Below are 16,435 nucleotides of genomic sequence, written 5' to 3'. Positions count from 1 at the left end.
GTGGTACACACCTGTAGTCCTAGCTGCTCGGGAGTCTGAGGCCAGAGGATAGCTTGATCCCAGAAGGTTGAGGCTGTAGTGAGCCGTGATTGCCCCAAAGCACTTCTGCCTGGGCAAAAGAACAAGACCCTGACTCAAAAGAAAAAAAAAGATACAAAATTAGCCGGACTTGGTGGCGCATGCCTGTAATCCCAGCTAATTGGGAGGCTGGGGCAGGAGAATCATTTGAACTCGGGAGGCGGAGGTTGCGGTGAGCTGAGATCGTGCCATTGCACTCTAGCCTGGGCAACAGGAGTGAAACTCTGTCTCAAAAAAAAAAAAAAAAAAAGAAAAATTGATGTAAATTTATTCTTTTATTTCCAACCTTTATGTGATTTTATATTGATTTTTATCTGAGATGAAATACAGAGATCTGTCTTACCATTATGTTAAATTCAAGTTTTAAAAATTATTTTAGGCCAGGCGTGGTGGCTCACCTCTGTAATCCCAGCACTTTGGGAGGCTGAGGCGGGCACATCACTTGAGGTCAGGAGTTTAAGACCAGCGTGGCCAACATGGTGAAACCCTCTCTCTACTGAAAATACAAAAACTAGCTGGGCGTGGTGGTGTGTGCCTGTAATCCCCAAGGCTGAGGCAGGAGAATCACTTAAATCCAGGAGGCAGAGGTTGCAGTGAGCCGAGGTTGCACCACTTCACTCCAGCCTGGGTGACAGAGTGAGAGTCCATCTTTAAAAAAAAGTTATTTAGCCGGGTGCGGTGGCTCACACCTGTAATCCCAGCACTTTGGGAGGCCAAGGCGGGTGGATCACTAGGTCAAGAGTTGGAGACCAGCCTGGCCTCCGTGGTGAAACCCCTTCTCTATTATAAAATACAAAAATTAGCCAGGCATGGTGACTCATGCTTGTAGTCCCAGCTACATTGTAGGCTGAGGTAGGAGGATCACTTGAACCCAGGAGGCGGGGGTTGCAGTGAGCCGAGATCATACCTCTGCATTCCAGCGTAGGCGACAGAGTGAGAATCCGTCTCAAAAAAAAAAAAATTATTTAAAAAATTACAGTGGCTCACGCCTGTAATCCCAGCACTTTGGGAGGCCGAGGCGGGAGGATCACAAGGTCAAGAGGTCGAGACCATCCTGGCCAACCAATATGGTGAAACCTCTTCTCTACTAAAAATACAAAAATTAGCTGGGGTAGTGGCACACGCCTGTAGTCCCAGCTCCTTGGGAGATGGAGGCAGGAGAATCGCTTGAACCCGGGAGGTGGAGGTTACAGTGAGCTGAGATCGTGCCACTGCACTCTAGCCCCGGGCGACAGAGTGAGACTCTGTCTCATAAAAACAAAACAAAACAAAACAAAACAAAAATTGGCCGGGTGCAGTGGCTCACGCCTGTGATTCCCAGCACTTTGGGAGGCCGAGTGGATCATGAGGTCAAGAGATCGAGACCATCTTGGCTAACACAGTGAAACCCCGTCTCTACTAAAAATCCAAAAAAATTAGCCGAGTGTGGTGGCAGGCGCCTGTAGTCCCAGCTACTCGGGAGGCTGAGGCAGGAGAATGGCGTGAACCCGGGAGGCGGAGCTTGCAGTGAGCCGAGATTGTGCCACTGCACTCCTGCCTGGGTGACAGAGCAAGACTCCGTCTCAAAAAGAAAAAAAAAATTATATTTCTCTTTGATAAACAATTTTCTGTTGTCCTTCAAAATTATTTTTAATTTACATTAATTATAGTGATTTAACAAATCAGTTAACACTAAGTTGTGTTTTATTTTCTGATTATCGTTATCCCCTCTGCCGATCTCTGCTTTGTCTATCTGTAGTATGTCTTCATAGAAACTTTTTTATTTTTTTATTTTTGAGATGGAGTCTTGCTTTGTCTCCCAGGCTGGAGTGCAGTGACGGATCTCGGCTCACTGCAACCTCCACCTCCTAGGTTCAGGTGATTCTCCTGCATCAGCCTCCCAAGTAGCTGGTACTACAGGCATAGGCCGCCATGCCCAGCTAATTTTTTTGTATTTTAGTAGAGATGGGGTTTCACCATATTGCTCAGGCTGGTATCAAACTCCTGAGCTCAGGCAATCCATCTGCCTCGGCCTCCCAAAGTGCTAGGATTACAGGCGTGAGCCACCAAGCCTGGCCTGTAGAAGCTTTTGTTTTTTTTATTTTGTTTTATTTATTTATTTATTTTGAGATGGAGTTGCACTCTTGTTGTCCAGGCTGGAGTCCAATGGCACGATCTCGGCTCTCCACTACCTCTACCTCCTGGGTTCCAGCGATTCTCTTGCTTCAGCCTCCCGAGTAGCTGGGATTACAGGCATGGGCCACCACACCTGGCTAATCATGTGTTTTTAGTAGAGATGGGGTTTCTCCATGCTGGTCAGGCTGGTCTTGAACTCCTGACCTCATGTGATCTGCCTGCCTTGGCCTCCCAAAGTGTTGGGATTACAGGCGTGAGCCACCGCGCCCGGCCCATAGAAGCTTTTAAATCAGAAAAGATAAAACTAAAAGATAGTAACATTATTATATTTTTATGATATAATATTTGCTAAGGGAATAAATAATAAAACAAGAGTTGATAATATAACTTAAATTTCCATTGCCCTTACAATTTTGCATATTATTTGAACATATATAAAATAAGGTTCAAAATACTGACTTGTATAATCAGATATTAAAGAGACTTTCTCTATTAAATCTTTCTTTTTTTTTTTGAGACAGAGTCTCGCTCTGTCGCCCAGGCTGGAGTGCAGTGGCGCAATCTCGGCTCACTGCAAGCTCCGCCTCCCGGGTTCACGCCATTCTCCTGCCTCAGCCTCCTGAGTAGCTGGGACTACAGGTGCCCGCCACCGCGCCCGGCTAATTTTTTGTATTTTTAGTAGAAACGGGGTTTCACCGTGGTCTCGATCTCCTGACCTTGTGATCCGCCCGCCTCGGCCTCCCAAAGTGCTGAGATTACAGGCGTGAGCCACCGTATTAAATCTTTCTTGCAGGCTGGGCGCGGTGGCTCATGACTGTAACCCAACACTTTGGGAGGCCAAGGCGGGCGGATCACCTGAGGTCAGGAGTTTGAGACCAGCCTGGCTAATGGAGAAACCTTGTCTGTACTAAAAATACAAAAATTAGCCAGGTGTGGCAGTGGGTACCTGTAATCCCAGCTATTTGGGAGGCTGAGGCAGGAGAATTGCTTGAACCACCTGGGATGCAGAGGTTGCAGTGAGCTGAGGTTGCGGCGCTGCACTCCAGCCGGGCAGCCTGGGTGACAGAGGGAGACTTTGTCTCAAAAAAAGAAAAAAAGAAGTCTTTCTTTCTCTTCTTTTTCTTTTTTTTTTTTTTTTTCTGAGACAAGATTTGGTTCTGTCACCTAGGCTGGAGTGCAGTGGCTCGATCTTAGCTTTGCAACCTCTGCCACCCGGACTCAAGCCATCTTCCCACTTCAGCCTCCCAAGTAGCTAGGACTAGAGGTGCACACCACTACGCCTAATTTTTTTTTTTGAGACTGAGTCTCACACTGTTGCCCAGGCTGGAGTGCAGTGGCGCGATCTCAGCTCATTGCAACCTCTGCCTCCCCGGTTCAAGCGATTCTCCTGCCTCAGCCTCCTGAGTAGCTGGGATTACAGTCCCCTGCTACCATGCCCAGCTAATTTTTTGTATTTTTAGTAGAGACGGGTTTCACTATGTTGGCCAGGCTGGTCTCGGACTCCTGACCTCGTGATCTGCCTTCCTCAACCTCCCAAAGTGCTGGGATTACAGGCATGTGCCACCGTGCCGGCCTTATGCCTGACTAATTTTTGTATTTTTTGTAGAAATTGAGTTTTGCCCTGTTGCCCAGCCTGGTCTCGAACTCGTGACCTCACATGATACTCCCACCTCGGCCTCCCAAAGTTCTGGAATTACAGGCATAAGCCACTGCACCCAGCCTTTTGCTATTAATTGTGTACCAAATACTGAAGGTTTTCACAAGAACTTTACATTTGGGAATGAAAAGTAGGGTAACTTTGTTTCACCTATTATTAGATTTTGTGTAGGTGTTGGAAGTGGAAGAAAAAATATTTCCCCTTTTTAAAGACTTTAAATTTTTACTTTGATAATACAGAAATAACTGAAATTACAAACTTAAATACTTGGCTAAATTACAACCCTCTTGAGAAAGGAAAATTATGCCAATAGAAGAAAGGCTGTTTTTGAAGTCAAAGATCAGAAGGAATGTGTTTTGTGTATATGAGACTGAAATTTTTAAATTGATTTTTAAAATCACAAGTTTAAATGAAATCACTTTATAATGCTAAACAGGAGCTAAATATAAAAGCATTTTAGACTGGCACAGTGGCTCACGCCTGTAATCCCAGCACTTTGGAAGGCCGAGGTGGGCAGATCACTTGAGGTCAGGAGTTTGAGACCAACCTCACCAACATGGTGAAACCCCATCTCTACTTAAAAAAAAAAAAAAAAAAAAAAATTAGCTGGGTGTGGTGACATGTGCCTGTGGTCCCAGCTACTTGGGGGGCTGAGAATTGCTCAAACCAGGGAGGCAGAGGTGGTAGTGAGCTGAGATCGCGCCACTGCACTCCAGCCTGGGTGACAGAGCCAGACTCCATCTCAAAAAAAAAAAAAAAAAAAAGCATTTCAATATCTTAAGTGATATCTAGATTCCAAGACTTTTTTCCATTGAGATTGTTGCTCTAATTCGCCATTGCTTCAAGGTAAAGAATATTACTGTATTTAATTTTGTTCAGTTGGAGAAAATTTTGCAAGAAAATTTTAATAATAAAGTAGTAATTCTTGTATTAAAAAAATGAGGAAATTTGCTAGAACAAGGCTTAAAAAATTGGAATTTATATTGCATATTTATTATGCAAGAGAGAAGACATTGAAAAATTAATTATGATAGTTCATTATTATGTTGGGTATAAGGAAAAAACCAAGGTTCCCTGCTTAAAAGATTTGACTTTTTAATTTTGATAATAAGAAAAGGTTTAAGAAAGTTTTTTTTTTTAGATGGGGTCTTGCTATGTTGACTTGCAGCTAAAGCTGTTACATGAGCTAAAAGGACTATTTTTAACTTGTCTTAGATGGTTTCTCCCAAGAATTTCATGAAACCTAAGGTGGTTAATGACATTTCATACTCTGGAGAAACAAACTCTGTAGAGTTAGTATTACTTGTCATAGTAGCTATCATGTAAATGATAGTCATTTTTGTTTTGGTTCATTTATTTTAAATGGAGAAAATAGTGTCTACAGACTGTTAACTTCAAAATGTAAATCATAGTTTGATTAATTTCCTTCTTCAATTTATTGGATATCTAAATATTTGCTTTCTAAGAAAATTCTCTATAGGATTCTTGGTTGTCCAAGTAAAACTGAGAAGCAGAACTATGTTTGTTTTGTGTAAATTAAATTTTTTTTTTTTTTTAAGACAATATCCTTCTGTTACTCAGGCTGGAATGCAGTGGCACGATCTCGGCTCACTGCAGCCTTTACTTCTCAGGGTCAATCAATCCTCCCACCTCAGCCTCCTGAGTAGCTGGGACTATGGACGCACATCACCATGCCCGGCTAACTTTTTTTTTTTTTTGAGATGTAGTCTCCTTCTGTCCCCCAGGCTGGAGTGCAGTGGTGTGATCTCGACTCACTACAATCTCCGCCTCCCGGGTTCAAGCAATTCTCCTGCCTTAGCCTCTCAAGTAACTAGATTACAAGCATGTGCCGTCATACCTGGCTAATTTTTGTATTTTTAGTAGAGACAGGGTTTCACTATGTTGGCCAGGCTGGTCTCGAACTCCTGACCTCAAGTAATCTGCCCGCCTCGGCCTTCCAAAGTGCTGAGAGTTTAGTTATGAACCACCACGCCCAGCCGTACCTGGCTAATTTTTAAATTTTTCTACATACATCTCTTTTTGTAGAAATGGGGGTTTCACTATGTTTTTGTTTTTATGCTTTTAAATTTTTGTTGGCACTTAGTAGGTGTATACATTCATGGATTACATGAGATATTTTAATACAGGCATGTAATACGTAATAATCATATAATGGTAAATGGGGTATCCATCCCCTCAAACATTTATTATTTGTGTTACAAATAACCCAGTAATACTCCTTTAGTGATTTAAAAATGCACAGTTAAATTATTTTTGACTACAGTCACTCTGTTGTGCTAGCAAATACTAAGTCTTATTCATTACTCTTTTTTTTTTTTTTTTTTTGGTACCCATTAACCACCCCCACTTCTCCCCCTGACCACCCTCACTATCATTCCCAGCCTCTGGTAACCAACCTTCTACTATCTGTCTCCATGAATTCAATTGTTTTAATGTTTTGCTCCCACAAGTAAATGAGAACATACGAAGTTTTCTGTGTCTGGCTTTTTTTACTTAACATAATGACCATCAGTTGGTCTCACTGTATTGCCCAGGCTGGTCTCAAACTCCTGGGCTCAAGTGATCCTCCTGCCTTGGCCTCCTGAAGTGTTGGGATTGCAGGCCTGAGCCACCATGCCTGGCCTAGATTAAATGTTTGACATCAAATTTATTGTGTTATCTTTACCAGTTTGGCTCATGTTACTTTTTAAATAGAAATAGCTTTATTGATCTTTTGACTTTAAAATTATGTGTTGGTTGCAAGACAATGTAGGGAAATACAAGAAGTTATAGTTTTGTTTGAGCAAATGTCAATGTTTGCACAGGTTGTTCTGTACACTCTCCTAAGCCAAGAGAGAAGAGCTGATCCAGAGGCTGGCTTGCTTCTCTACCTCAAGACTGGTCAGATGTACCCTGTGCCTGCCAACCATCTAGATAAAAGAGGTTGAGCTGTTTTCTTTTAGTTGTACTTCTTTGCCCATCCCCCACTTCAGCTTCTGGTGATACATATTTATACCTGACAATCTACTCACAGTACTTACTAGGTTATAATTTGTAGCTGTGGGTTTTTTGTTGTTGTTTTGTATGTGTGTATTTTTGTTTTTGTTTTTTGAGATAGAGTCTCACTCTGTTGCCCAGGCTGGAGTGAAGTGGCACAATCTTTTCTCACTGCAACCTCCACCTTCTGGGTTGAAGCAATTCTCCTGCCTCAGTCTCTTGAATAGCTGGGATTACAGGCATGTGCCACCATGCCTGGCTAATTATACTTTTAGTAGAGATGGGGTTTCGCCATGTTGGCCAGGCTGGTCTTGAACTCTTGGCCTCAAGTGATCTGCCCGCCTTGGTCTCCGAAAGTGCCGGGATTATAGGCATGAGCCACTGTACCTGGCTAATTGTGGTATTTTTTAAAAAGAAGTTTAATAATATACTCCATAGTTGAAAACATTATTAATCTTTTAAAATTTTATTATGCAAAACTTTATTTCAAACTTTCTATTTTATATTAAAGAAAGATATTCTAGATAGCTGTATTTATCCTCAGCATTCAGCTAATACCAACTTCACGATGCTTACTAGTTATGAAATACATAGTTTAAAGAACTTATAAAGTGAACAGAAACTTAAAGGAAATGTACCAACATGTTGTTATTCTTTTTTTTTTTTTTTTTTTTTGAGGCAGAGTCTCGCTCTGTCGCCCAGGCTGGAGTGCAGTGGCGCGATCTCGGCTCACTGCAAGCTCCGCCTCCCGGGTTCCCGCCATTCTCCTGCCTCAGCCTCCCGAGTAGCTGGGACTACAGGCACCGCCACCACGCCCGGCTAATTTTTTTGTATTTTTAGTGGAGACGGGGTTTCATTGTGTTAGCCAGGATGGTCTCGATCTCCTGACCTCGTGATCCGCCCGTCTCGGCCTCCCAAAGTGCTGGGATTACAGGCTTGAGCCACCGCGCCCGGCCTGTTATTCTAGTATAGTGGGAAATATGAATACTGTTTTTTCCTTTTTAAAATGTTTTTATTTTTATTTATTTATTTATTTTTTTTGAGACTGAGTTTTGCTCTTGTTACCCAGGCTGGAGTGCAACGGTGTGATCTCAGCTCACCGCAACCTCTGCCTCCCGGGTTCAGGTGATTCTTCTGCCTCAGCCTCCTGATTAGCTGTAACACAGTCATTCGCCACCAGTCCCGGCTAATTGTGTATTTTTAGTAGAGACAGGGTTTCACCATGTTAGTTAGGCTGGTCTCGAACCCTTGACCTCTGGTGATCCGCCCTCCTCGGCCTCCCAAAGTGTTGAGATTGCAGGTGTAATCCACTACGCCCGGCCCTGAAATGTTTTTAAATCTGAAAGTTTTACATATGTAGTGAAAAATACATAATACACTTTATTTAATTCTTAAAAAGACATTAACCTTTTTTTCATAGAATTATTAAAGCTAAGAAACCAGATGGCATTCTCATTGTTTCACCGTATTAGCAAATCTGCTACTAGACAGAAGACACAGCTTGCTTCTTTGCCACAAATAATTGAGGAAGAGAAAACTTGTAAATATTGTTCACAAATGGGCAACTGTGCTCTTTATAGCAGGTAAGTATTGTCTACCAAAGGCATTATTTCTAGTTGAGTATGAACTCAACTAAATATATTTAAAATTGGTGGCCAGTCCAGCATTGGTAACATCATTTTCGTTATTTTTCCTTTATATTTTCCTTTGTGTGTATTATTTCTAAAATTAAGATAATAGGGGGAAAAAAAAAAAACACGGTACTTTTTTTTTTTTTTTTTTTTTTGAGACGGAGTTTTGCTCTTGTTGCCCATGCTGCAGTGCAATGGTGCGATCTTGGCTCAACGCAACCTCTGCCTCTCCGGTTCAAGCAATTCTCCTGCCTCAGCCTCCTGCGTAGCTGGGATTACAGGCATGCGCTACCATTCCTGGCTAATTTTGTATTTTTAGTGGAGAAGATGTTTCATCATGTTGGTCAGGCTGGTCTCGAACTCCTGACCTCAGGTGATCCACCCATCTCAGCCTCCTGAAGTGCTGGGATTACAGGCATGAGCCACTACGCCCAGCTAATTTTTTGTATTTTTAATAGAGATAGGGTTTCACCATGTTGGCCAGGCTGGTCTTGAACTCCTGACCTCAAGTGATCTGCCTTGGCCTCCCAAAGTGCTGGGATTTTAGGCTTGAGCCACTGTGCTAGGCTGAAGTTAACATAAATACTTTTTTTTTTTTTTTTTTTGTGTGACAGAGTCTCACTCTGTTGCCTGGGCTGAAGTGCAGTGGTGCAATCTTGGCTCACTGCAGCCTCTTACTCCTGGGTTCAAGCAATTCTCCTGCTTCAGCCTCCCGAGTAGCTGGGACTACAGGTGTCCACCACCACTCCTGGCTAATTTTTTGTATTTTAATAGAGACGGAGTTTCACTATGTTGCCCAGGTTGGTCTCGAACTCCTGAGCTCCGTCAATCTGCCCACTTCGGCCTCCCAAAATGCCAGAATTACAGGCGTGAGCCTCTGTGCTCGGCCTTACATAAACACTCTTTAAGGTGTTTTTTCAAGGGATCTCTTAATGGCAGAGGACTGTGAACCATAGGAAGTCTGGGCACATTTCTTTGAAATCTTATGTTTATTGTCAGTGTTTTGTATGCTGTCCTATAGCGTGTTTGTTTCTATAGAAAATATTTTAATCTGGTATTAAGTAAAATCCAAATGATTCTCCATGTTTTTATGTGTACCTACGTCACTGAGCTGGGTGTACAGATTGTGATTTTTGAGAAATGAAGTTGTATTAAAAGCCAAAACTTGTTGCATATGGGAATGAAGATTAGAGTATACCCAACCTGAGTTGTTTGGGGGATAGTCACTGAAGGCAAAATAATGCAGTATTGAGTTTCTTACACATTTTGTTTTATAAAAAGCCATATGGCTTATAAAATGTTGAAATGACTTTTAAGGAAAATTAGGGGCTGTGGTTATGAGTTATGATGATCATATATGTGTTCTTATTTTGGAATTATCTCACTTCATGCCCAGCCAGGGAAATGGTTTATAAGCATCTCTAACTTGGAACTTTATATTTAGAGCAGTTGAACAACAGATGGATGGTAGTTCAGTCCCAATTGTGATGCTGCCCAAAATAGAAGAAGAAACCCAGCATCTGAAGCAAACACACTTAGAATATTTCAGCCTTTGGTGTCTAATGTTAACCCTGGAGTCACAATCAAAGGATAATAAAAAGAATCACCAAAATATCTGGCTAATGCCTGCTTCGGAAATGTAAGTAGTCCATTTATTACAGTAAGATTTCAGTAGTTTGGATTAGTTAGTGAGGTGGCATTTGGAATTTATGACAAATACAGGTTATGTAGCATGTTATAGATAAGTGATTTCATTTATTCATGACAACTGCAGATAGCTCTTAGTTGTTGCTAACAAGAGCACCATTCCTGTGTATCCTATGTGCTACAATGATTGCTAGTTAATAATAAAGTTTCAGTAGACTAGATATGCCTCAAGAAATATTGTTGTTGTTTTTTTTTTCTTTTTTTGTTTGAGACAGAGTATTGCTCAGTTGCCCAGGCTGGAGTGCAGTGGCGCGATCTCAGCTCACTGCAAGCTCCGCCTCCAGGTTCACACTATTCTCCTGCCTCAGTCTCCCAGGTAGCTGGGATTACAGGCACCCGCTGCCACGCCTGGCTAATTTTTTGCGTTTTTAGTAGAGATGGGGTTTCACCATGTTAGCCAGGATGGTCTCGATCTCCTGACCTCGTGATCCACCCGCATTGGCCTCCCAAAGTGCTGGGATTACAGGCGAGAGCCACCGTGCCCAGCCAAGAAATACTGTTTTAAAAATTACTTTTCTTTGGGAGGCTGAGGTGGGTGGATCACCTGAGGTCAAGAGTTTGAGACCAGCCTGGCCAACATGGCGAAACCCCATCTTTACTAAAAATACAAAAATTAGCTGGGCGTGGGGGCGAGTGCCTGTAATCCCAGCTACTCTGGAGGCTGAAGCAGGAGAATCGCTTGAACCTGGGAGGCGGTGGCTGCAGTCAACCAAGATCGTGCCATTGCACTCCAGCCTGGGCAACAAGAGCAAAACTGTCTCAGAAAAACAAAAACAAAAAATTAGCTGGGCGTGGTGGCAGGCGCCTATAATCCCAGCTACTTGGGAGGCTGAGGCAGGAGAATTGCTTGAACCTGAGAGGCGGATGTTACAGTGAACCAACATTGCACCACTGCACTCCAGCCTGGGTGACAGAGCGAGACTCTGTCTTAAAAAAAAAAAAAATTACTTTTGTCGGGGCGGTGGGTCATGCCTGTAATCCCAACACTTTGGGATGCTGAAGCAGGTGGATTGCTTGAGCTTTGAGTTTGAGACCAGCCTGGGCAACATGGCAAAACCCTGTCTCGGCCGGGCGCGGTGGCTCACGCCTGTAATCCCAGCATTTTGGGAGGCCGAGGCGGGCGGATCACAAGGTCGGGAGATCGAGACCACCCTGGCGAACACGGTGAAACTCCGTCTCTACTAAAAACACAAAAAAATTAGCCGGGCATGGTGGTGGGCACCTGTAGTCCCAGCTTCTCTGGAGGCTGAGGCAGGAGAATGGTGTGAACCCGGGAGGCGGAGCTTGCAGTGAGCCCAGATCACGCCACCTTACTCCAGACTGGGAGACAGAGCGAGACTCCATCTCAAAAAAAAAAAAAAAAAAAAAAAAACCTTGTCTCTACAAAAAATACAAAAATTACCTGGGTGTGGTGGTGCATGCATGCCTGTAGTCCTAGGCTGAGGTGGGAGGATGGTTTGAGCCAGAGGTGAAGGTTGCAATGAGCTGAGATTGCACCAGTGCACTCCAGCATGGGTGATAGATCCAGACCTTGACTCAAAAAAAAAAAAAAAAAATTATTCAAAATCCTGTTAAAAGTTTTCAGTATATACTTTTTCATTGGTGATAACATTATAAACTTGAGTATATCTTAAAGTGAATTGTTATATAGTGTATATATTGGTATAATGCAAATTAGTGTGGCATTAACTTGATTTTTTAAATACTCGCTTTAAAAAATTTTTTTTTTTTTTTTTTTTTTTTTTTTTTTTTTTTTGAGACGGAGTCTCGCTCTGTCGCCCAGGCTGGAGTGCAGTGGCCTGATCTCAGCTCACTGCAAGCTCCGCCTCCTGGGTTCACGCCATTCTCCTGCCTCAGCCTCCCGAGTAGCTGGGACTACAGGCGCCCGCCACCTCGCCCGGCTAGTTTTTTGTAGTTTTAGTGGAGACGGGGTTTCACTGTGTTCACCAGGATGGTCTCGATCTCCTGACCTCGTGATCCGCCCGTCTCGGCCTCCCAAAGTGCTGGGATTACAGGCTTGATCCACCGCGCCCGGCCTAAAATTTTTTTTTAACTTTTTTGAGATGGAGTCTCACTCTGTCACCCAGGCTGGAGTGCAGTGGCACGATCTCAGCTCATTGCAACCTCTGCTGTCTGGATTCAAGCTATTCTCCTGCCTCAGCCTCCAAGTAGCTGGGATTACAGGTGCCTGCCACTGCGCCCGGCTAATTTTTGTAGTTTTAGTAGAGATGGGGTTTCACCATCTTGGCCAGGCTGGTCTTGAAGTCCTGACCTAGTGATCCACCCACCTTGGCCTCCCAAAGTGATGGGATTACAGGCATGAGCCACCTTGCCTGGCCTAAATACTTGTATTTTAAATGTTTATATTTTCAGTAACTTTTGATACAGATGCAAATTTTCTAAAGGTCCATTTCATAGTCCTTGTGGGATTCACTTAAAAAAAAATAAGTCACTTGTAAAATTAGAATTTTTTTTTTTTTTTTTTAAAGACCCAGGGTCACAGTCTACTGCCCTGGCTGGAGTATAGTGGTGCAATCATGGCTCACTGTAGCCTCGAACTTCTGGGATAAAGTTCACAGTCTTCCTGTCTCAACCTGAGTAGCTAGGACCATAGGTGTGCGCCACCAAACTTGGCTAACTTTTTTTTTTAGAGATGGGGTCTTGCTGTGTGCCCCAGGCTGGTCGTGAACTCCTGGCCTCAAGTGATCTTGATCACCCAAAGTGCTGGGCCACTGCATTACAGCTGCGAGCCACTGTGCCATGGCTAATTTTTTTGTTTTATTTTATTTTACATTATTGTAGAAACAGGGTCTTGCTATGTTGCCCAGTACAGTCTTAAATTCCTGAGCTCAAGTGATCCTCCCATCTTGGCCTCCCAAAGTGTTGAGACTATAGGTATAAGCCACTATGCCTGGCCTAGAATTTATCTTTGCATAGTATTTTTCTTTATGTAAAATTTCATTGCTTTAGCTTCATTTTTTCTTTGCAGAATGAATATTAATGATGTGACTTTAGAAATAATTGGATCATCATTTCCCTAATATTAGACTTTAACACAAGGAAACATTGCAGTGGAGAAAGTTTATGTAATTGTGGATAGACTGCGTATGTGTAGTGAGTATACTATACATATGTAACATTTATGTAAAATTTAATTGCTTTCATTTTTTTAATCTCAGGCCTTTTGTAATATGTAAAACTTTTTTTTTTTTTTTAGACAAAGTCTTGCTCTGGGCCGGGTACGGTGGCTCACGCCTGTAATCCCAGCACTTTGGGAGACTGAGGGGGGCAGATCACGAGGTCAGGAGATCGAGACCATGCTGGCTAACACAGTGAAACCCCGTCTCTACTAAAGATACAAAATATTAACTGGGCATGGTGGTGGGTGCCTGTAGTCCCAGCTACTCCGGAGGCTGAGGCAGGAGAATCCCATGAACCCGGGAGGCGGAGCTTGCGGTGAGCCAAGATTGCGCCACTGTAATCCAGCCTAGTCAACAGAATGAGACTCTGTCTCAAAAAAACAAAAAAAAATAAATAAAAAAGTCTTGCTCTGTCACATAGGCTGGAGTGTCTTGGCTCACTGCAACCTCTGCCTCCTGGGTTCCAGTAATTCTCATGCCTCAGCCTCCCAAGAAGCTGTGATTACAGGCACGTGCCACTACGCCTTACTAATTCTTGTATTTTTAGTAGAGACAGGGTTTTGCCATGTTGACCAGGGTAGTCTCGAACTCCTGGCCTCAAGCAGTCTGCCCACCTCAGCCTCCCAGAGTGCTGGGATTACAAGTGTGAGCCACTGCACCCAGCCAAATTTTTTTTTTTTTTTTGAGATGGAATCTCACTCTGTCGCCTAGGCTGGAGTGCAGTGGCACAGTCTTGGCTCACGGCAACCTCTGCCTCTGAGATTCAAGCGATTCTCCTGCCTCAGCCTCCCAAGTAGCTGGGATTACAGGCATGTGCCACCACGCCTGGCTAATTTTGTATTTTTAGTAGGGATGGGGCTTCTCCATGTTGGTCAGGCTGGTGTCGAACTCTCAGCCTCACGTGATCTGCCTACCTCGGCCTCCCAAAGTGCTGACATTACAGGTGTGAGCCACCGCACCCAGCCTCAAGATTTTTTAAATGTAAAACTTAGTTGTTTTAGTTTCATTTTTTTCTTTCCAGAATGAATTATTATTATTATTATTTTTTGTGCGGGACGAATTCTTGCTCTGCTGCCCAGGCTGGAGTGCAATGGCATGATCTCAGCTCACCACAACTTCCGCCTCCCGGGTTCAAGTGATTCTCCTGCCTCAGCCTCCTGAATAGCTGGGATTACAGGTGCCCACCACCATGCCTGGCTAATTTTGTATTTTTAGTAGGGATAGGGCTTCTCCATGTTGGTCAGGCTGGCGTTGAACTCTCAGCCTCACGTGATCTGCCCACCTCGGCCTCCCAAAGTGCTGAGATTACAGGCATGAGCCACTGTGCCTGGTTATAATTTTTTTTATATTACATTTGGGAGCAGGTTATTATGTTTTGTTTTCTGTAATGGTATTATATGTATCAGCCCAAGAAGTCAGGGTATCTACCCTTCAGGGATCAAAGTGCCAATAAAACACCGTGTTTGGAGATCCCAGCCTGTGGGTGCAACAAAGGTGGTGTGCTCCCTAACACTTTCTTGCAAGACTGTTGTTGAGCAATTAATGAAAAACTAATAGAGGGCTGAGCATGGTGCCTCAGGCTTGTAATCCCAGCAACTTGGGCGGCTGAGTCTTGTGGGTCACTTGAGGCCAGGGTTTCGAAAGCAGCCTGGCCAACATGGTGAAAACCTGTCTCTACTAAAAACATAAAAAATTAGCTTGATATGGTGGTGTCTGCCTGCAATCCCAGCTACTCAGGAGACTGAGGCATGAGAATCGCTTGAACGGGGCAGGGGTCGGAGGGTGTCTCAAAAAACCCAGAAACTAATAGAATGTTTACTTAACATTTCTAACATTTTTACTGTAGGTTGTGGAAAATGTAAAAATGACAGGCTCAATATTAGTTTTTAAAATTTTTTTGTTTCTTTTTTTGAGATGTAGTTTTGCTCTTGTTGCCCAGGTAGTTGAGCAATAGCGCAATCTTGGCTCACTGCAACTTCCACCTCCCAGGTTCAAGTAATTCTCCTGCTTCAGCCTCCTGAGTAGCTGGGATTACAGGTGAGCACCACCACACCTGGCTAATTTTTTGTATTTTTTATTTTAGTAGAGATGAGGTTTCACCATGTTGGCCAGGCTGGTCTTGAACTTCTGACCTCAGGTAATCCACCTGCCTCATCCTCCTGAAGTGTTGGGATTACAGGCATGAGCCACCACACCCGGCCTCAATAATACTTTTTGGGAGTCAGATGAACAAATAAGTTGTTGGAAAATACAGACACAATACTTATGTATGTAATATAAACGGAAGTTTTTTCTCTTTGGTCTTTTCATAGGGAGAAGAGTGGCAGTTGCATTGGACACCTGATTAGAACCGAACATGTAAAGACAATTTGTGATGGACAATATTTACATAATTTCCAACGTAAACATGGTGTCATACCAGTCACAAATCTACTGGCAGGTGACAGAGTTATTGTAAGTGGAGAAGAAAGGTCACTGTTTGCTTTGTCTAGAGGATATGTGAAGGAGATTAACACGACAACAGTAACTTGTTTATTAGACAGGTAATGAAATGTTACTTTTTTTTGAGAATATCTTTATTGATATATAATTCACATCTGTGTAGTTCATCCATTTAAAATGTACAATTCACTGGTTTTTATTATATTCACAGCATTGTGCAGCCATCACCACAATTAACTTTGAGTATTTTCATCACCCCAAAAAGAAACCCCCAAGGAAGAAGCCCTATACCCTTTAGTAGTCGCTTCTCATTTTCCTCCAATTTCCCCAGCCCAAGGCAACCACTAACCTGCTTTCTGTCTCTGTAGATTTGCCCATTCTGGACATTTTATATAAATGGAATCATGCAATATGTGGTCTTTGGTGACTGACTTTTTTCATACAGGACACTGTTTTTGAAATTCATCTTCATGTTTTAACATGTATCAGCATTTCATTCTTTTTTTTTTAAATAAATTGAGGTAAAATTCATGTAACATAAAATTGATCATTAACCATTTTAATGTGTATTATTGAGTGGCGTTTAGTGTATTTCCAATATTATGTCGCCATCATTTCTGTCTATTTCTAAGACACTTTTATTACCCTAAAAGGAAACCTCATTCCTA

The 16,435-nt window shown here is 42.9% G+C and overlaps 1 protein-coding gene across 1 annotated transcript in view; it reads left to right on the top strand.

The window, feature by feature from the left end:
• The window catches only part of LOC105466119 (solute carrier family 25 member 16), a 121,148-nt gene that overhangs the window by 79,295 nt on the left and 25,418 nt on the right, over positions 1-16,435 (top strand). The window contains exons 14-17 of the mRNA XM_071069631.1: positions 6,676-6,793; positions 8,268-8,430; positions 9,923-10,117; positions 15,638-15,868. Of these exons, the coding sequence (XP_070925732.1) occupies positions 6,676-6,793; positions 8,268-8,430; positions 9,923-10,117; positions 15,638-15,868 (707 nt within the window). The remainder of the gene's footprint in view (positions 1-6,675; positions 6,794-8,267; positions 8,431-9,922; positions 10,118-15,637; positions 15,869-16,435) is intronic.

Source organism: Macaca nemestrina, chromosome 9, assembly GCF_043159975.1.
Source record: "Macaca nemestrina isolate mMacNem1 chromosome 9, mMacNem.hap1, whole genome shotgun sequence".
NCBI lineage: Eukaryota > Metazoa > Chordata > Mammalia > Primates > Cercopithecidae > Macaca > Macaca nemestrina.
The sequence above is the reverse complement of the archived record's forward strand: the minus strand, read 5'-3'. Positions and strand labels throughout refer to the sequence as shown.